Here is a 21,332-nt window from a genome sequence, read left to right as displayed (position 1 = left end):
TCTAGTGCTGACATAAAGTTGCCTTGCTGAAGCAGTGGGATTCACGTCCCGAAGAGTGCCCATATGGTAGTGTTTTGATAATATGTAATGATTTCATGGATTAAGATCTAAGATGGGCCATAGTGATCTGTATTTTTGGGGAATTAGAAAGTATGATTCTAGGCAGTACACTCCTGAACCTTGATGTCGAAGAGGGATGGGCTCTATGGCTCCTTGGGGAAGAGAGCCTTCACTTCTTGTTTGACCAGGTTTTGACGTTCTATGGAAAGACTGTCTGCGAGGTGGAATGGTTGGAGGGGTGATCATTAGCTCCAGACAATAGCCATGGTGGATAATGTCCACCAGCCAATGATTTGATGTTAAAATTTTCCAAGTGGGTGAGAAAAGTTGCAGCTGGGCCCCCCACAGGTGTTAAATAGTCGGGGAATGGAACGAGTCACTGTTTTGAGGTGGAGGGTGCAGAGCTTGTTGAGGCACCCCTACCGCGAGCCCTAAAATTATTTCCTCTACATGTGCCTCTGTAGTACCTCCTTGAGGTGGGAGGTTTGTTGCTGCCTTTATGAGGAGGTAGAGAAAGCAGATCTTGTAGTTTTGGTGCTTTTTTATGAGGGATGCCGAAAGGAGCCACGTGAAACAGGGGTTTGGAGCGCCCGATTGATTTAGCTACTTTGGTGTCTTTTTCATTTTCTCCAATGCTTGGTTCACCTGGGGACCAAAGAGATGCTCTTTATCAAAGACACATTTAATAGTGTTTGTTGCACCTCTGGCTTGAAGCCAGATATACATAGTCAAGCAAGTCAAGGCAACAATGCACTTGTATTGATGCCCCTGCCTGCTGTGTCTACTGAGTCTCGGGCACACCTTATTGAATTATTGGAAATAAAATTTCCCTCATTCACAATATCATGTCCCTTTTTCATGATCATCAGGGAGGTGTTGGAGGAGTTCTCCCATCTCGTACTAATGTGCCCAGTCGTATCTTGGGTGTTAGCCATCTGCCAGTGATTGGAGGAGTGGGCTCCCAACCGATTCCCTGAAGTATCGTTAAGTTTGGACTACCGGTCAGGTGGAGGAGCATCAGCTGATGATTGTGAATTTGTCCTTTTACGTGCATTAGCTACAACTGGTGAGTTTGGAGAAAGCTGACCCTTGATGTACATAGGATCCGAGGGTGCTGGTTTATATTTCTTGTCGACCCTGGGTGTAATTATACGTGCTCGTATGGGTCCTTAAACATTTCGTTAGAATGCCGCAGCTTGCCCTTGATCATAGGAAGATACTGGCATGATGTATGCCTGCTGGACAGTGTTTCAAAAAGAAAATCGTCCTCAATAGGGCCTTTGCCTAAGGGAACCTGATGATATGCTGCTGCCCTGGTAATGAGGTCTTGAAAAGATTAAGCATCATCAGGGGGTGATGTTCTGGCTCGGTAGAGATCTGGATCAGCATCACTCGGGGGTGGTTTCTTTTTTGGGGCCGAAGTGGCGGAGAGCAGGATGCTCGGAACCGAAGAGGCAGCTGGTCGGCTGGGTGCCGAGCCCAGTCGACTCGGTGCAGGAGAGAGTTGTTTCGGCTGTGCCTTCCGTGTCGACCTCAAGGGCGGGGTATCCATGTCTACCATGGCTGCTGGCAGTGGTGGCCCAAGAGCCATATTGGGTCGAAACAGAGTGACTCTTGGGAGGTGGGACAGGGACATGGATACTCTCAGCATGCTAGCCCGGAGGGTGATCCTGTATCTGGAGACCAATGTCAAGGTTGGAACCAGAGCCAGAACCAGAGTCATGGATGGAGAAGCCCTCTTCCACAGCCGCAAAGGCCTCACAAACCTTTTCCTGCTCGAAAACTTGACTGAAGATGTTGGGTGTTTCTTCTATATCTCTGCGCTGCATCTCTCTGCGACACGCCAGACGGTCCTGCAATGTGTTTTTCGATCGAAAGGATCGACAAGACTCACAGTTTGCTTTCTAATGTTCCGGAGACAGGCACAAGTTGCAAACCTGGACGTCGGTTCACTGGTGCTTTGCGTGACACCTGGGGCAGAAGCAAATGGAGTTAGCTCCATTAGTAGCACATACGCCGTCAAAGCCGGTGAAATAAAGAGTAGGGCCGAATGGGTGATGTCTGACGTGCCGCAACTGGAGCACATTGAATCAACGGGCAAAGGTTTTCTAGTTTTCAGTACGGAACGATGGAAAACACAATCAAAACAATACAGACGAGGGTCAAAATGAGTAGCGAACTGAAGAGAGCCTGAGACGGACTCAAACTGGAGCGCTACATAACTCGGCCGAATCTGATGGTGGAAAGAAATCAATCTAACAATGTAGTCTATTGCCATGGAAATTATCACCAGGAGGAGGAGTCATTTTGTCTTGTGACTCGAAAGACTTCTTTGAAGAAAAATAACTTGCAAACATCCGGACCCAACACTAGATGGCGAAAGTATGTAGAGCATGTGTATGTAGCCACACGTCTCGAGCATAAGTCTTCAGGTATCACAAGACCTAATGCCTTGTGACTTGGTTAGATCTCCAAAAGTACTAACAAGTTGGTGTGCACTGAGATTCTCCCTCTTGAGCGGACAGCAAGGCCTGGAACGTAATGGGAACTTTCTTACCAGTAGACTGGCAATGCAGATTTCCGGTCCCACACCAAATTCGCCCTACATACATAATATACTTTTGGTTCAGCAACAAGGTCAATGCTGTACTGAATGATTCCTATTTGGATACGAGAGCTTTCTTTCCACAACAAGTTCCGTGGTTTGTTTAAGTACTCGCTCCCACGTGGACACTGACTTTTTCAGCGACCTTGCATGAATTCCATCACAGAAAACACAATAATTCACCAGATACAGTTTCCTCAGACATAGGATGCAATTCTTATGAAGGTAAGTCTTAGAGAAGTATCTATTGCAAAATTGAGGCCCAGGCTAAATTGCATGTAGGGCAGAAAGAGGATGTTATCTGAAGATCAAAACAAAATAAAGAAAGAAATCAAAAATACGACGTCCAAGATAGGGATACTGTGGGAGCATGTTAAAAAAAAAGTACCATGCAAAATACATTAATAGATACGGTGATTCATGTACAGATGGATAAGAAGGTGGAATGCATGTAAGGAGGAGACTTTCGCACATGTTGGACTCCAAAATGATTTTACAGGGACAGAGTTCTTTTTCAGTAAACTTATTTTTAGAGCCTGAATTCTAAATCTTCTGCGAAGTATAGGAACAGAAAAAACGGTTTTTCAAGCTGAAGCAAATGGGATAGATGGGCATCTCAATTCATGTAGTGATACACCCACATATATAAAGTGATTTTCCCAAGGCCATACCGTTTGATGAAATGAAGTCTCAGTACTAATTATAGTCTCCTTCTTTCACTCCAGATAATTGCATCACTGGTAAGTGAAACGTCATGTAGTGTTACTGTAGTGTGCAGTTTTGGTCTCAACAAGGTCTCTAGTTAAAGTAAGTACTTCAAAACTCTAATCCCTACACTCACTTGTAAGCACTGCACAATCCTCATTTAGAATTTGAGTGCAATGATTTCTACTGTTTAGGTTGCAGATTTTGCTCAGCAAGTCCTGTATGGAGTATAAAAGTTATTTCCCTACCACTTTTGGTTTTCCCGAAACTCCGGTTTTGTAACGTAAGAATCAAATGATCTGGATTACTATACAAAATGGTGCCCTCCTATACCATACGCTTCAGATAAGGCACAAGCTAACCAAAAATAAGATGCCCCAAGCATTAGCCATCCAGATGTTCGGCAGAAATACAAGTAACCAGGCTAGGTGAGAAAAGGGTTGCAAAAGGGAAATGGGCCTAGGCCTCTTTTCAGTTTGCTATACTACTAAGCACTGCTTTTTTATATACCGGAGACTCCCGTCTCGACGATGGGGAATGATTCATGTGAATCTATGAAAGTTCCAATACTGGAGTAAACAGAGATTCATAAAGGGGAGAAGAAAAGTGTACATGTATAAAAAAAGGAACATCTAAATATTTTAAATGACAGATTCATGACCACGGGATACAACATTATCGACTAAACCATGGGAAGGCCTTAAAAACCTACGAAGATCTGCTCTGAGATGCAGTTCTCCCAGAACCTGAACAGACACCCTCCATAGAAGGAAGGTTTGGAAGACCAGGGCTGACAAGTTCATGCACAGTCCTTTGGAAATCCTTTAAGGTGAGAGTCATCGAAGAGGCCTTCCTAGTCCTCCCCTCCAGTTCAAACACCAATGCCTCCAGATACATTTTTTTTGTGTTGAAATTTTTTATTAAGAAAATAGCCTAGCTCCCAGTTGCCCCACCTAAAGAAAACACATTGAAATGGAATCCTATCAGCAACATCAAAAATAAATATTTCAGTGCATGCTTCAAGTTTATCTATTAGCAGCTTAACGCTGTGACGCTCCTCACCAGCCCCAGCGGCCGCCATCAGACCAGGCGTGCACGCTGACCACGCCCACTTAGGCCACACACCCCCCTCTGGTTAAATATGTGCATTTACAGGAAGCGCAGCGGACGAGCGCAGCGGGAGCGCCTAAGGCAAGCCCGTCTGCGCCCGTCCGCGACCAGCCGGGACCCGGGGCCACAAACCTTGGCTCCCACCCCACCCAGAGCAGGACCTACAGCTCGGCGGCCTTATACAGCATAAGTAGGACTGCCATTCCCCAGTGCCCCCATATCTTTGCACCCACAGAGCTACCCGTCCGATGTTCGGGGTGCAAACAGTCCTTCCGCAAATCTCCCTCGGCCGCAACACAAACGTACCGTATGTACGCGCTTAACTGCCGCTCCTTACCTAAACACAGCACACAGATCGCCATGCTGCTCGAGGAGCAAATACCAGATGCTGTTTTCCCGACAGAAACGTGGCTCACTGCTCACTCCGAGCCAGACGTGGTTCAAGCCTTACCCATAGGCTACCATATCCTTAGAGTGGACAGACCGGTAGGGAGAGGCGGAGGTCTGGCGATCATTTTGAAGAACCAGTACTGATGCCGTACCACAGCAGAAACTATACCTGAGTGCGAGAGTGTAGCATTCTGCATAGAGTTCAACGCAAATAGCACTTTCTCCGGCACCCTGATCTACCGCCCCCCTGAGCCTGTAAAAGAGTTCCACAGGTCTCTTCCAGAAATTATAGCGCAAAGAATTCTTTCTTCCGCCAACCACACAATCCTAGGGGACCTCAATCTCCATTTTAATTCCCCCTCAGACCACATTGCTCAGGAATTACGAGATGCTCTGGAAGCTCTCCAACTGTCCCAACTGGTTGCAGCCCCAACCCATGAAAAGGGCAACTTACTCGACCCTATATTTAGTAACTGCCTGGATCTTACTGTGGATCAACCCACCCCCCTTCCATGGTCGGACCATTTCTTGGTCCCGTTTACCTGGGTCAAACACAAAACCCCCCAGCTACCTCCCCAAGTCACTACCAGGAGGAACTGGTCAAAACTTCCATTGGAGCTCGGCTGCACAACCTGGACTCCACTCGCCCGTCACCCTGCCTAGACCCCAATGTGGCAAACGTCCACTACGAAAGTTAGATCACCCACTCGCTAGACTCGATCCTCCCACTTCGTAGATCCTCCTCGAAGAGACTACAGAAATCTGCCCCCTGGTTCTCCGACTCTCTAAGACAGCTAAAACGCCTCTGCAGGCAACGAGAGAGAGCCTGGCGTTTAGACTTCCTCCCAGATAAAAAGGCTTCCTACAAAGAGGCGATCAAAGCCTACAAAGAAGGGATCAGAACGGCCCAGGCAACCCACTACTCTGAGAAAATACTAGAAGCGAAATCCAAGCCTAAAGAAATTTTCCAAATTATAAAGCAATGTTCCAGTGCCAACACGGCTCCCCCTCCTAACAAAACCCAGGACCAATGCAACGAGCTTGCGGATTTTTTTCACAACAAAGTTCTAAAAATTTACTCTACCTTCCCAACTGCAGCCACAACCCCGGATGCGATTAATCCTCTCCCCCCCAGACCTCCTCTCCACCCAGACCAGCCTTCCCTCGAGCACTTCCCTCCTCTGGACCTCGACACTTTAAGCAAGGTGGCACGACAAGTCAAGTCGGGCTCCCCTTGTGATCCTGCTCCTCCAGAAGTCCTGATGCAGGCAAGCAAAACCACCCTGCCTGTAATCCTGGATCTTCTAAATACATCCATATCCGCTTTCTCAGTCCCCACAGCTTGGAAGCTGGCCATGGTACGGGCGCTGTTGAAGAAACCCAGCCTAGACCCAGATGACCACTCCAGCTACCGCCCCATCTCACTTCTCCCTTGGGCTAGCAAGGTGTTAGAGAAGTATATCAACGCGCAGCTGGTCCAGTTCCTGGAGGACCACTCTCTATTACACACATCCCAGACAGGCTTCAGACCGAAGCATGGCACGGAAACCGCCTTGTTAGCGGTCACCGAAGAAACTAGAAGGATACTGGACCAGGGAGGATCAGTGGCAGTGATCCTCCTTGATCTAAGTGCCGCCTTCGATACGGTCAGCTATACCACCTTGCTGGACCGTCTCTATAACATCGGAGTTTCAGGTGACGCTCTAAGGTGGTTTGACTCCTTTCTGTCTGGGAGGTCGTTTCAGATCTTCGACGGAAAGACAGTGTCCTCCAGCAAACCCCTGAGCTGCGGAGTGCCACAGGGCTCCTCCCTGAGCCCTGTATTGTTCAACGTGTACATGAGGCCGCTGGCGGGTGTTGTCGAACCATATGGCATTAAAATCGTGTCATACGCCGACGACACCCAGCTTGTGGTCTCGCTGGCCACTGAGAACAGGCACTCCCCAGCCGACCTGCTAAAATGCCTAGAGGACGTTAAGGGATGGATGACCAACTCCTCCTTAAAACTAAACGGAGAAAAGACGGAGCTCATGCTCCTAGGCCCAACCTCCCCTGTGCCTTTCACTTCCTTGTGGCCCAGTGCACTAGGCCCTCCCCCCACTCCTAAGGAAAGTGTTAAAAGCCTGGGAGTATGGATGGACAACAAACTCTCCTTCTCCACCCAGGCCACAAGACTGTCCGCCACTTGCTTTGGCCTACTTAGAATCCCGAGGAAAGTTCTCCCGTTACTTCCACTAGAGGCCAAAAAGGTGGCGGTACAAGGTCTCATCCAATCTCGCCTGGACTCAAACAATGCCCTTTACGTGGGGGCTCCTGAGATGACCCTCAGAAAATTGCAAGTTGTTCAAAACTGTGCAGCACGCACCCTGCTGGAAATTCCGCGCACCCAGTCAGCCAGACCCGCTCTAAAAAGTCTCCATTGGTTGCCAGTGAGGCAAAGAGTGGCCTTCAAGGCCCTGTGCCTGGCGCACCGCGCCTTCTGGAAAACGGGCCCTGCCATTAACACCGACCTTGTCACCCCCTACCACCCTAACAGGAACCTTCGGTCGACGGAGGCGTTCCTCGCTGTTGTTCCCAGAGTGAAGCGAGCCAGGTCTGGAGGTAGGTTGTTCTCTTTGAACACCGCCAGGCTCTGGAATGCTCTACCCATCTCACTCCGGTCCAACCCAGACCTCCTCTCATTCCGTAAAAACCTAAAGACACTGCTGTTTGCTCAATCCTATGTACCTTAGCTCCTCTCCCCATCACTTTCCCGCTTCAACCCAGCGCTTGGACGCCTACGGGCAGCAACCGCGCTTAACAAATATTTTTACAATTACAATTAGTGTGCGTCACAACTACTTACCATTAGGGGGATCTGGGACAACAAATGCATTTAACTGAACAGCATTATTTGGGAGAGTCACTTGAACGCTGGCTCCAGCAGAAACCACCAACTCCTTTGTAGCTGGGGAAGGAAGACAAAATACATGATTATCAGGGCAGTGGCCTTTGCTACTCAAAACAACTTCGAAAACTGGAAGCATCTTTTTTACATAGTTTACTCAAGAACATGTTGACTTTTTTTCAATTTCATTTTTGTACATGCAAGAGCACTTTTTGAGGTTTCTGGAACATGTTCACTAGACAACGCTTTCTGCGGGGTTTGCTTACAAGACTTTATTGCACATGGGTTTTTCTGAGAGTACATGAAGTGGCAAACTGACTTATTTCTTAGTCTTCTACAATCTACATCCCACCTAGCTCTGTGCAGAGGCTGCTGATTACCAACTTTCACAATGTTATAAATATTTTGGTCTTTGGAATCTTAATAAACATTCAGTGTTTTCAGTGGATCCCTACCTGCATGCTTAACTATGGTGATAGAGGTTAGAAAATGGTAAAAACATGTTTTCTTAGAAGTCATCTTGCCATATAATGGTCTTTAGCTTAGGACTATTTGCTAGAAATGAACTTAACATCTCTTAGGCATACCATACTTAGGATGTGAACTAAGAAATCCTTTATTTAGTGATAGTATTAGGATAAAGCAGCCATCTTGTAGAAGATCCTCCCTTTCTGAGAGTTAAGTCCATTCCAGGGGCAAACAAGGTGATCCAGAGATTAGGACATGTACGGATACAACCATTTGCCCATACATGTTCAAGTATCATTACCAAGCTGGAGCTTGTCCAGGTCATTGAAAAGGTGCCCCTAAAGAGGTGGAGCTCACTCATCATAACGGAATATACCTTTGAGCTGTGTCTGTGTAAAGTGAGCTCCTAGCACTCAGCTGGATTTTAAAACAAATAGTTGTTTAGCTTGGCTGACTAGGATCAAGAGCAAAAGAAAAAAATATAGGCAAGAGCAGAGAGTTGATTCAGAGTGCATCAGCCCTGAGGTCAGCTTGCACTGAAGTTAGCATCTGGTTGTGTGTTGGCTATACTGCTGTTTATAGCAGTATTACCAGTGAATGCTTACTGTAAAGTCCCGAGTTGTTCGGAAGTGCTTTCACGGTCAATGGCAAAAGCCCATAGGCAAATACAAGCAAGCCAAAGTGTATGAAATCCCACATGTACGGGACAAAGGCTTAATGGCTGGTTGCCCTGGCTGCCACTAAGGATTTTGGACAAAAGTATACTTTTAGATGAAACAGAAAGGAAATATATCGGACCCAAATAGTTTAATGTATACAGAGTAGGGTTCTTCATCAAAATCCAAAGAAATCAAACAGCAAAAGTATGGGTGGAGGTTACAGACCCAGGGGGACCCACTCCAATACCAATAACGCACACTGTAAGCCCATCTACTTGGACAGAATAATCAAGGCAAAAACAAAAGAGTATCTATGACTTTTCTCCCAGAGTACAAAGCATAAATAGCTCCATGATGATTGTCCATTCTGAAAGTGGGAATATGGTAACTAGGAGCAATAGTGGCTATGCAAAATAGAGGTTGCTTCACTATATGCATCTTACCACATGACGAAGGCCTTGAGGCAGTGGAATGGACACTGATAAACTCGGAAAAGGTTTGAGGTTTCCTGTGAGAAGTGCTCCATTGCTGTTTGTTTTATAGCTATTTTGAATGGAAGGACAGATTTTAACTAGAGAAGAGCAGCACATCTATGCCATTCTCCGGGGCTCCTAGTTAATCCAACATCTTCATGTCAAAATATGAAGATAGTTTCATCTACAATTCTGATGTTTGGCATACACACTTCATCACGCATCTAAGATACATTGATGATATTTTCGTGATTTGGCACGGCAGAAGGATTATGCTGGAACAACAAATATTAGATCTCAATGTGAAGAAATCCAGGATTCAGTTCACACGTCATTCACAAGAGAAATGTTACTTTTTTGGATTTCCAGCTCGAGCTTACACCTTTTGGTCCTCTCAACCAAGATCTTTAAGAAGGCAAGAGACCGCCACAACCTGCTCTTGTACAGCAGTTTTCATCCTCCGGCACTTACCATTCTCACAATGTCTCTGTGTGAAAAGAACTACATCAGACACTGAGGCCAGCACACAGAATCTCACAGAATTCCAATATTGATTTATTTAACAGGGATATACCGAAGACATGTAGGGAAGTGCACAACACCCAGTGGTCGAAGTGGCCGAGATAGTCAGGGCACGGCATGCCCCTACTTCTTAAATTTCAAAGAGACCGTTCCACTTTTTTCTTATTTTAAACATGCTTTCCAGAAGGCATTAATCCCAAGGCCAATACTTAAGGGCTCGGCTTTTGGGGACGGGCGGAACGGGCAAAAAAGGAAAAGGACTCAGTCTTTTCCTTTGTGCCCAGAGAAGATAAGGACAGTGTCCAGTTCTCCTGCTGCTGGCAGCTGCCCTTCCCCCCTTTGTTCCCCCTCTTCCCTCTCTTTCTGTCTCCCTCCTCATCATTTATTGAAAACAGAGACTTTAAGAAACAGATATTACCTTCTCTTTCCTTGCCACTGGCAGTACAACAAGGTGCGCTCACTGTACGTATGTCCGCGCTTGCCTCACCAGAGGAGTCGTGTAAATAACAATACAAGCCCTTTATGGCACCCTTTATCATCCTCGGCCAAGCGGCACGAAAACTCAGAAACCCTGGCTACATTGCATCAGATCCGTGATCAATGAGTCTCAAAGGGCGTGAGCGCCCACGACGATAGCCTGCGTGCCATAATTATCTGAGGTGGAGTCGTTCTGGTAGCCTAATGTCGCAGAGGGTTTTGTTGCTTGTAGGCCATGTTTGCGTGCCCCTCCTCTCTGGCACACTTTCTTTGCGTCTGTAATTCGTGCTGTGTATATTCTAGATTTTGTGCAGACATTTTGTTTCACTTGCAGAGAGCAATGCTTTTTGAAATTAGAAAAAGTGTGCATGCTCTCAAACCATGGATTTTCCAAGAGCTGCTAATTCGATAGACTTTCATTCAATTAGCATATCTGCCTGCCATTAGCAGAAGCGAATCAGACAGAACCGATTTGAGGCCGCGCCGTTCCTGTAGAAACACAGAAGCGCGCTCACGGACTCTGAAACCACTTCAGCGTAAACGGTAACATACTGTGCCCGGACCACTAATGCTGCTTGCAGCTATATAGCCAGCCTATTTTCATTTATTTTATATTGACCTGGTTTTGTTTAAAGAATATTCTTTACAGTGGGCGGAAATATCTTATTAATATGATAGAGCACATGGCTGGAAAGTGTTGGCTTGTTTGCTCTACTACTTTCAATTTTAACAAGCTCTCGTCATTACACAAAACCAGCAGCTTGTTTATATTTGCATCACGCTTTCACTTTGGATGAAAGCGCGATGCAAAAATAAACACGCGTGCCCTATGCCAAATGCGACTGAAACAAGCTGTGGCCATTACACAAATATTTTAAAAAGTGCTTTACCCAGTAATTACAGGAGACCATGTCAGGCCGCAAGGAAGCGATCCAGACCGGATGGACGAGCCCAAAAGGAGACAGGGTGGTAACAAAGAAGGAGTAGTTTCTGTCCTGTAACTCCAGTTCTGTAGTAGGGGTATCTCTGTTATAGTCATAATCTAGTGAATAGTCCCGCCCATGTGCGTGGACCCCGGCAATCAAAAATAATCTCTTAAATTGTCAAATCATGCAGAAAACTGCAAGACACTTAAGAGAGAATTTAAAGACAAATAATGCAGCCTATATCCACAGGCTACACTGTCCAGTACTTCAACTAGAAATTCCACCAAATAACACCACACATAATACAGCCTGCCCAGTTTCTACCATAGAGAAACTTGCCTCCCCCAGTAAAAGACACTGGAATGATAGAGAGGAAGGCATGGACAGACAAGCCCCATAGGCTGCCATTATGTGGCTTAAATAGGATACTGTGCCTTTAAGAGAACTTTCCAGAACTTCTCCCAGTATCCCAGAATGCATAGCAGGTCCCTCTACTTTCAGTTCTTTTTGAAGGCGAAGCACGCCAGACCTGTCGCATTCCTTACATGACGAAATATCTCCACCGGGGAGGAGGGCGGGCGCTTATGACTATAACAGAGATACCCCTACTACAGAACTGGAGTTACAGGACAGAAACGACTCCTTCTGTAGTAGGGGATCTCTGTGTATAGTCATAATCTAGTGAATAGAATGGCAAGCCCATCCCCATACCAAAGCGGCGGTGGAGAAAGAAAATAACGCCACTACTGTGCGAACAAATTCCGCAGCGAAGCCTGCCCAACCTGAGCGTCTGCCCTGGCGTCAGTGTCCAGGCAGTAATGCTTAGCAAAGGTATGAACCGACTTCCAAGTGGCTGCCTTGCAGATTTCAGCAATCAGCACGTTACGGAGCAGAGCCGTCGTGGCAGCTTTGCCCCTGGTGGAATGAGCCTTGGGCTTACCTCCTAAGGTCTTATTAGCCTTTTGGTAACATAATTGTATGCAGGACACAATCCACCTAGAGATGGACTGCTTAGAGGTAGCAAGACCCGTCCTGACTGATCCATAATTAATAAACAACTGGTCAGACCTACGAATATCTTTGGTTTTATCCAGATAAAATTTCAACACCCTCCTAACATCCAGGGAATGGAGAGACCTTTCCGCTGGAGACGAAGGATTCTGAAAAAACGTAGGCAAAGTTATGGTCTGGTTGACATGAAAATCAGAAACAACCTTGGGAAGAAATTTAGGGTGAGTACGCATAACAACCTTAGCAGCATGAAATACAGTATAAGGTTCAGCAAAACACAACGCCTGAATTTCACTCACCCTGCGGGCCTATGTAATGGCCACGAGGAACGCCGCCTTCCAGGACAGGTGCTGCAACGAAGCCTTATGAATAGGTTCAAAAGGCTCCTTCATCAATCTGGACAGCACCACATTCAATTCCCATGAAGGCGAAGGAAGCCTGACAGGAGGGAATACTTTCTTCAATCCTTCCAGAAAATCTTTGATCACAGGGATCTGGAAAAAGGAAGTCTGTGAAGGGCATTTCCTGTAGGCAGTCAATGCAGCAAGATGAACCTTAATGGAATGAACATTAAGGCCAGACTGCGCCAAATGTAAAAGGTAAGGAAGGATGACATCTTCCTTACAGGTCGTAGGGTCATGGTTCTTAGACTGGCACCAGATACAAAACCTCTTCCACTTGTAAGCATATGAAGTTCGAGTGGAAGGCCTCTTAGACTCCTTCAGTATGTCCATGCAATCCTCAGGCAGATTCAGATGGCCATATTGCACTATCTCAGGAGCCATGCCGCCAAACTCAAAGACGAGAGGTTGGGGTGTAACATCCGTCCCCCGAACTTCGTGAGAAGGTCCGGCCAGCACGGCAACCGAATGTGAGGAAGGAGAGACCGGTGAAGTAGGTCCGTGAACCACCACTGCCTGGGCCACTCCGGGGCAATGAGTATCATCCGAGCCCTGGACCGGGCCAGCTTGATGAGCACCACCGGAATCAGGGGAATGGGAGGAAAGGCGTATAGAAAGCTGTTCGTCCAGTTGATCCATAACGCATTCCCCAGCATCCCTTGCTGGTAGTACCTGGAGGCGAAGTCTCTGCACTTGCTGTTTTCGGCGGTGGCGAACAAATCTACGTCTGGAGTTCCCCACCTTGCGAAGACCTCTCCTAGTACTTCGTCGTTTAAGACCCACTCGTGGTTTTCCTGAACCAGCCTGCTCAGTGAGTCTGCCTGAACATTCTGCACACCTGGCAGATGGGTAGCCGTTATCGTCAGTCCTCTGGCTAGGAGCCAGTGCCAGATCGCCTGCGCCTCCTGGGACAGAGTGCGCGATCTCGAGCCCCCCTGCTTGTTGAGGTAATACATCGTGGTGGTATTGTCCGTCTGTACAAGCAGAGAGTTGGTCTGGAAGGACGGAAGAAAGGCCTTCAGTGCCAAGTGAACAGCTCTGAGTTCCAGGAAATTGATGTGATACGTGGCCTCCATCGGTGACCACGTTCCTTGAATCTGTAGAGTCCCGGAGTGCGCTCCCCATCCCAGGAGAGAAGCATACGTCACGACAGTCTGCGTGGGAATGTTCTTGTGAAAGGGAACCCCTCTGAGGAGATTCTCCGCTGAACACCACCACTTCAGAGACTGAAGAGCATGCAGCGAAAGTCGTATCTTGTCATCCCAAGATCCTTTCCTCTGATCTCACTGGTTCTCCAAGCACTCCTGCAGCGGTCTCATGTGCAGCCGTGCGTGTGGCGTCAGGAAGATACAAGAGGCCATCGATCCCAGTAGAGAAGACACCGTCCTCACTGTTGTAGATGGAGTTGTCATAAGAGCCTGAGCCTTCCGAAGGAGAGATAATCGTCGCTCTTCCGAAGTAGACACGCTTGCTGACAGCGTATTGATGGAGGCTCCCAAGTACTGTATGCATTGGACCGGAGTCGGGACAGACTTGGCCATGTTGATGTGCAGCCCCAGCTTGTTCAAGAGAACGCACGTCTTCTGGAAGTGTGCTCGCGCTTCCGAGAAGGAAGATGCCTTGATCAACCAATCGTCCAGGTACGGGTAGACGAACACCTTGTTCTTCCTCAGGTGTGCTGCTACCACCGCCATGCACTTCGAGAATGTTCTCGGCGCAGACTTCAGTCCGAATGGGAGTACTGTGTATTGATAATGATTGGCGCTGACTTGGAACCGCAGGAACTTCCTGTGTTTGTGTGCAATGGGCACATGGAAGTAAGCATCCTGTAGGTCTATAGCACATAGCCAGTCTCCCTGTTGCAACTGAGGATAAATCTGATGCAACGACAGCATGCAAAACTTTTCCCTGCGAATCCATTTGTTTGCCTGTCGCAAGTCCAGAATGGGCCTGAACTCGTTCTTGTCCTTCTTGCGAACCAGAAAGAACCGGGAGTACAGACCTCTTCCTCTCTGAGACAGAGGTACGTCTTCTATCGCCCTTTTCCTCAACAGGATATCCGCTTCCGCCTGAAGCTCGCGCAGCTGAAACTGCAAGCTGACCGGTGGAATTGCTGGAGGAGGGCTGGTGAACCGAAGACTGTATCCATTGCAAACAATATTCAGCACCCACTTGTCCTGAGTAATTTTTCTCCACTCTGCCAGAAAAAATTGAATGCTTCCCCCTACCGGAGTGGGTAACAGATCCGGGGGAAGTAGGTTCCTAGGGCCTAGACCCAGCCTGGCCCTTGGGCGCCGGAGCCGACTGCTGGCCTCCTCTGCCCTTCTGGCGCTTCTGGAATGGCTTACGGAACTGTTGTTGTTGTTGCGACTGTCCCGAAGCCTGGCCACGTCCTCTGCCTTGCCCACCGAACCGCCGTTGGAACGGGCGGTACGACTTCTTCGTGTCTTTAGGCTTCTCCAGGCCCACAGCCGTGAGCGTTTCGGCCTCCGCCTTCATGCGGGCCATCTCATCGTCCGCATGCTTCCCGAAGAGGGTCTCGCCGGAGAATGGTAGGTTGGCCACCCTCTGCTGTGCGTCCGGTTTCAGGGACGTAAGACGGAGCCAGGCGTGACGTCGTTGGTTAACCCCATGGCAAAACCCATGAGCTGCCAACAAGGAAGAGTCCGCTGCAGCGCTGATAATCTGGTTAGCCACCAGCATCCCTTCATTCAGCACTTCCTGGAAGTCCTCGCGCTTCTCGCGAGGTAACAGCTCCGCAAACTGCTGGAGGGAGTCCCAGTGGGCGCGGTCGTAGCGTCCCAACAGCGCTGTGGCACTCGCAGCCTTCATGGAGGTAGGCGATGTTCCACACACTTTCCTCCGTGCCGAATCCATCCATCTGGACTCCTTATCCGGGGGAACCGTGGATGACGGGGAGGTGGCATGTTGCTTGCGGGCCGCCGTCACGATGACAGAGTCTGGAGGGGGTTACGCCCTCAGAAAGGCCGGGTTCGAGTCGGGAGCTGGGTACTTCTTCAGCAGCCTCGATGGAGCCGCCTTCGTCACCGCAGGGGTGAGAAAAAGGGCCATAGCCGGTTCCTCCAGGCCCGGCACCAGAGGCAGGAGAGGACGAGACGGGTGTTTTTGATGCAATGTCTCAAAAATGACTGAAGTTTTAGGAGTAGGCACCGTCAAGGATATGCCCGACTTCGCAGCGCCCCTTAAAAGGACATCATGGAACACCACCAGGTAATCAATCGGGAACACCCTCGTGTCCGGTGACTCCGACAAGGTAGGAGAATAGTCCCTGGTACCAGAGGACCTTGTGTCGGAGCGAGATTCGCGCCTCCTATGGCGGCGTCTCGACCGCGTGGACGATCTGTGTCGCGATCTCTCCCTTCTCCCAGAGCAAGAGCGAGACCTGCCAGCCCGTGGCCGCTCTACCGGTTTCCGTGGTGGGGTCTTCCTTGGCTCCTCTCGGGGCTTAGGTTTTGGGGTCCCCTTAGGAGGTACAGGCAAAGACGGCAGCGAAGTGGACCTCGGCGGAGGAACCCTCGGCTGCGGGGCGGGCCCATGCGGAGGAACTGGTGGCGGTGGGTCGCCTGATGGAAGCGGAGGGTTGGGTGGAGGATCCTCTTTAGGAACAGGTGGAGGTGGCGACCAAGGCCGAGATGGCGTGTACACCTCTGAGTACACCGAGCCCAGTGACCCCTTAGGCGAAGGGGGCTGAGATCCAGCCCCTTCAGCAGGTGATCGCTTCCTCTTGCGCCCTCCACTAGAAGCCGTCTGACTTCTGGGACCAGAATCCCTCTTGCGCCGTTTTGGAGAGGCAGAACGACTCCTAGACGCCGACCTCTTTCTTCTCGACGCTGAGCGTTGCTTTTCTGGCGTCGAACGCCGCCTCCGCGACTCCGGCGTCGAACGCCGCCTCCGCGACGTCGACCTCCTCTTCCTTGACGTCAAACGCCGACCCCTCGACGTCGACCTCTTACTCCGTGAAGTCGTACGCCGCCTCCGCGACGTCGAACGTTCCGTCCTTGACGACGAGCGTCGATTCCTTCTTCTTCTCGATGCCCTCGACGTAGAGGAGCCCCGACGCCGACCGGTGCTTCGACGGCGATCGGCGGCGACGCCTCGACGGCGAGCGCCGATGCTTGTCACTTCGTCTCCGACGTCGATAGGAAGACTCCGACGTCGACGATGCCGATGACGTCGACGGTGGCTTCGACGGAGACCTCTCCAGGCCCTTCGATGTTGAGCCGTCACGCCGTCTCGACCCGGAGCCCCGGGGAGAAGGGGAACACACCGCCGTCATCCCTCTCGACGTCGTCGTCGATGCAATAGACGTCGACAAAGACCGGGATCGCTTGCTGGACTTCCTGCCTCTGGGGAGCCCCCCAGAGGCCTCAGCAGAGGCAGAGGGAACCTTCCCAGCCTGCCCAGACCCACCTGCAGCCGTCTCTCCTCCAGGCCAGAAAGCCTAATCTTCATCCTGTCCCTCAGAGTCCAAGCAGTAAACTACTGGCAGATGACAGTCCTCAGGGACATGATCCTCAGGGAGACAGACGATGCAGACGTCGTGTGGATCACTCTTGACCTTCTTCCTCCCACATGCTGGACACTTATCAAAAAGACCAGGCATTTTAGAGCCCTAAAACGCCTGAACCAACACACAAAAGAGAAGAACACCAAGAAAGTAAACTGAAACACTTTTAAAACACAAAAGTGCCAAAATATCCAATAAACCCTTGAAACAAGGGAGAGCTCAATGCCAGGGTCCTGTTAGCAGGAGCCGGAAAAAAGAACTGAAAGTAGAGGGACCTGCTATGCATTCTGGGATACTGGGAGAAGTTCTGGAAAGTTCTCTTAAAGGCACAGTATCCTATTTAAGCCACATAATGGCAGCCTATGGGGCTTGTCTGTCCATGCCTTCCTCTCCATCATTCCTGTGTCTTTTACTGGGGGAGGCAAGTTTCTCTATGGTAGAAACTGGGCAGGCTGTATTATGTGTGGTGTTATTTGGTGGAATTTCTAGTTGAAGTACTGGACAGTGTAGCCTGTGGATATAGGCTGCATTATTTGTCTTTAAATTCTCTCTTAAGTGTCTTGCAGTTTTCTGCATGATTTGACAACTTAAGAGATTATTTTTGATTGCCGGGGTCCACGCACATGGGCGGGACTATTCACTAGATTATGACTATACACAGAGATCCCCTACTACAGAAGCCTCGTTTTCAATGGGAAGCCAGCATTTAGCATAAACGAGGACGCCAGCCAATAGGAATGCAGGGCTTCAAGTCCCTTTCTTAAATCTACCTGAATAAGCCTCGCAGAGCGAGCAGCGCATGCGCGCTGCAACGCAGGTCTGAGAGACCTAAAAACACTTTTGCTGGAAATCTTTTTCTGACATTTTTCTATTTCTAAGTGCAGTTTCGTGGTGGAGAGAAAAAAATATTCAAAATAGGAAAACTAACTAACTAAAGCAAGACAGAGTAGTTGCAAAGTGGCCAGATTGACTTATTCACACCTAAACACATTAGCACCACTTTACAGTGTTTGCCAGAGAAGTGCTACTTTTGATTTCTCGTCTCTGAACAACATTGCTTCCCTGGGTGGGAAAGTGCACTATTCCTGGAGGTACTGAAATAGCTGCTTCATTGGTGAATTGGTAAAAATAATGGGTAGGGCGGCTCTGTGTTCAGTGATGTGGTCTTTTTACACCTTACTGCTTATGTTTTGTAAGGTTATAAGCAATAGGCATTGGAACAGGCCCCTTCTGGGTCCTGTAGTCATGGCCTTAACTTTTCAAGCAAAAGCACTCAATAATTTCTGAATAATGAGTGTAAAAAGAAAAAGGTAATAATGCTGTTCCTGCTTACATTTTACATCCCTTGCTTAATCTTGCATTCCATAGGAGTCTTTGCTTTTTCTAGGATGTTAATTCTTTTTTAAGCAGCATATTTCTCTTGTCTAGTGCATAATTTGAAATTAGTCACATCCAGGTATTTATAGCAGGTCAGTGAAGTGCAGGTTTCTCTCAGTGGGGCAGTATGGTGTTGATTGGGGAGAGGATGTGGCACTATGGTCAGAGCTGCTGAATTTGGAACTGGGGAAACCGGTTCAGCCTTTATGACTAGTCCACCAGACCACAACCTCGGAGGGAGCACATTCCCATGCTAGACCTTAGAAGGCCACGCAAGATCTTAAAAAACCTGGTGTCTTAGCACCAGAAGGTGGACCCAAGCAGTGGCAAGTGTGGGATGAAGGCCTGTCCGCCACAATTCATTCTGAAGTTCACTTCCAGTCTAGCAGGCAGGCGTATGAAGCAGCACACCACAGAGCGACAGTGACCCTGTCACTAAGGCCACAGTACCCTTGAGCAGGGTGGCTCTAGGGCAATGCGACCGCATCAGGCGCTGACCAGCTGCGGTCCGTGCAGGTAACAGTGGTGAGGCAGAGGGACCGGGTAAGGGGAGATTGAGGGACTATGCAGAGGGAAAATTAAATTAATAATACATTTTCCCTCTGCATCGTCCCTCAAAATCCCCCCTTACGCGGCCCACCACTGTTACCTGCCCGGACCGTGGCTGGCGCAACTCCAGGTGGGGGTGTTGTGATTGCAAGTATAATATGGTTTTAAAAGTATTTGCTGCCTCCTTCCTGGCCTCCAACAATTTTCAGCAACAATAAAAATTCATGATAATTCCAGTGATTAAAGTTCTTAGTTGAGAGAGATGGTGTTTTGTCTAGTGGACGTTTTGACTCATGGAAAGGAAGCGCGAAGGGTTAATGCACCTCCTGCCAAGAGCATGTACCATGCAGATCACAAAGTGCACATAATATAAATAGGTAAGTGGGTTACTGCTTTTGTCAGAGAGACCCTATTGTTACTTGCAGTTAATAAGTTAAAATCCTAACAGAACAGTGAGCTATTATTAACTGTCATGAAAGAGCTGCAGGCAAACTGCAAGGTATAAATTAGAACGTTATGGTTTTTCCCCAGTCTTTGATTATCCTAATGTTGCAAAAAAGGGTTCATTTGGGTAGAAATCAATTCTGATTATTAAAGAGAACCATGGTATTACGTTTTAAATTCGGAGTTTGTATTTCTCCAGAACAATCACTACTAAACTATGCTGCCTACTAGTATGGTGGTCATGTGACTCCTGCACCTTGTAGTCCTTTGTCTTATGTAACATTTTCTATACAGTGAATTACACACGTATGATTAATTGTCCCTGTGTAATTTGTCTGATGTAAAGTGCCTACACCCTACATTGGTATTAGTGGTGCTGTAAATTTTCTGATACTTTATTATTTTGGACATTTTTACACATGCTAACAGTCTCTGCAAATATTTTTCATCATTAGTACCAGTGGAACATACAACTGCAGGAGTGAGAAAGGAGACCAGTCAACCTTTGCAGAGGACCCTCTACTTCACAGCAGCACAAGTCACATTTTTAGTAACTTTTGATCCGTTTGAGCTATAAACAATGTATTAGTTGAAATCATCAAATTATGCAGCAGGTGATTTATTATGTGGCAAATATGGCAGAGCCATAATTATGTGGAAAACATTGGCAAAATAGGATACTTTTTAATTCATGTTTGAACTGCTCTTGTGGGAAAAGGGAGGAGACTTGCTGATGACAAACTCCATAGCTCGGAGGCAAATGGCTTGAGATTCCAATTTAAAGGATATTTGGGACATTCTGCGATTGGAAACGTATCCCACTTTGTGAATGTATTTTAACGTCAATAACTCATATTAAACCTTAAATAAACATGTGTATCCATTGGTTAAACTAAATAACGTAATAAGATGTAACAGGATGGGCAGTGTAGCAAAGACATAAAAGATAGAAAATTATGCAGCGAGTTGCAGAATTTATAGGAGGGAGTATATTCAAGTTGCTAGTACCGCTGATACGCAAAATTAAAACTGCAGGATTCATTTGTATCTCGACTCCACTAAAGAACCATTTCATGAGAGCCCACACCCCAATGGGGAGGTTAAGCAGCCATGTCAAAATCATGATGCAGCAATGGTATGCGCCTGGCTATTGATGGTTGAATGGTGTGGATGCTTTTGGCAGATATGCACCAATGTGAATGAGGAAGCCTGTAGTTCTTTGGCTATTTCTGATGCAGGTCTTAAATTACGTTTCCAAAGAAACATTAAAAATGTTTTTGTTGGTTGCTTTACTTGAGCGGTGTTTTGGGAGGTGGTAACCATCTGCAGTATACCTATAACTAGATACAGCAGACTACCAAAGTCTTTCCATATTCATAAAATTTACGAACGCTCATATGCATTAAATTAAGGGGGATAAAAAACTATCAAGCACACTTATACGGATTAAGGAAAAGACGATTCCAGAAGAAAGTCAACTCTTAAAACCACAAACGACGCTTTCAACAAGTAAAATTCCACTTCCTAAAGTTGCTGCTAAACATTTAGACTGGTTGTTTAATGCTTTCCTCATCATATCAAAGGTATCTGGGCTCAGCATGTCGCGCCTGTGTCCTAAAGCAACAACACTTCGCTATTAGATGTAAATCAATTTGCTATCTGATTTTTTTAGTTAATGGAGTACGACGTTGAAACCTTATTGGTGGGTAAAGGAAGCATAATTTTTTTGGCTTAATTAAA

General features: G+C 47.7%; 1 protein-coding gene across 2 annotated transcripts in view; it reads right to left on the bottom strand.

Moving 5' to 3' along the window:
• KIAA0319L (KIAA0319 like) overlaps window positions 1-21,332 on the bottom strand; it is a 962,229-nt gene that overhangs the window by 507,159 nt on the left and 433,738 nt on the right. For both annotated transcript variants that reach the window (XM_086956507.1, XM_086956508.1), the window contains exon 5: window positions 7,716-7,817. In XM_086956507.1, the coding sequence (XP_086812633.1) occupies window positions 7,716-7,817 (102 nt within the window). The remainder of the gene's footprint in view (window positions 1-7,715; window positions 7,818-21,332) is intronic.

Source organism: Lissotriton vulgaris, chromosome 2_1, assembly GCF_964263255.1.
Source record: "Lissotriton vulgaris chromosome 2_1, aLisVul1.2, whole genome shotgun sequence".
NCBI classification, from domain to species: domain Eukaryota; kingdom Metazoa; phylum Chordata; class Amphibia; order Caudata; family Salamandridae; genus Lissotriton; species Lissotriton vulgaris.
This window is presented reverse-complemented; position numbering and strand designations above follow the sequence as displayed.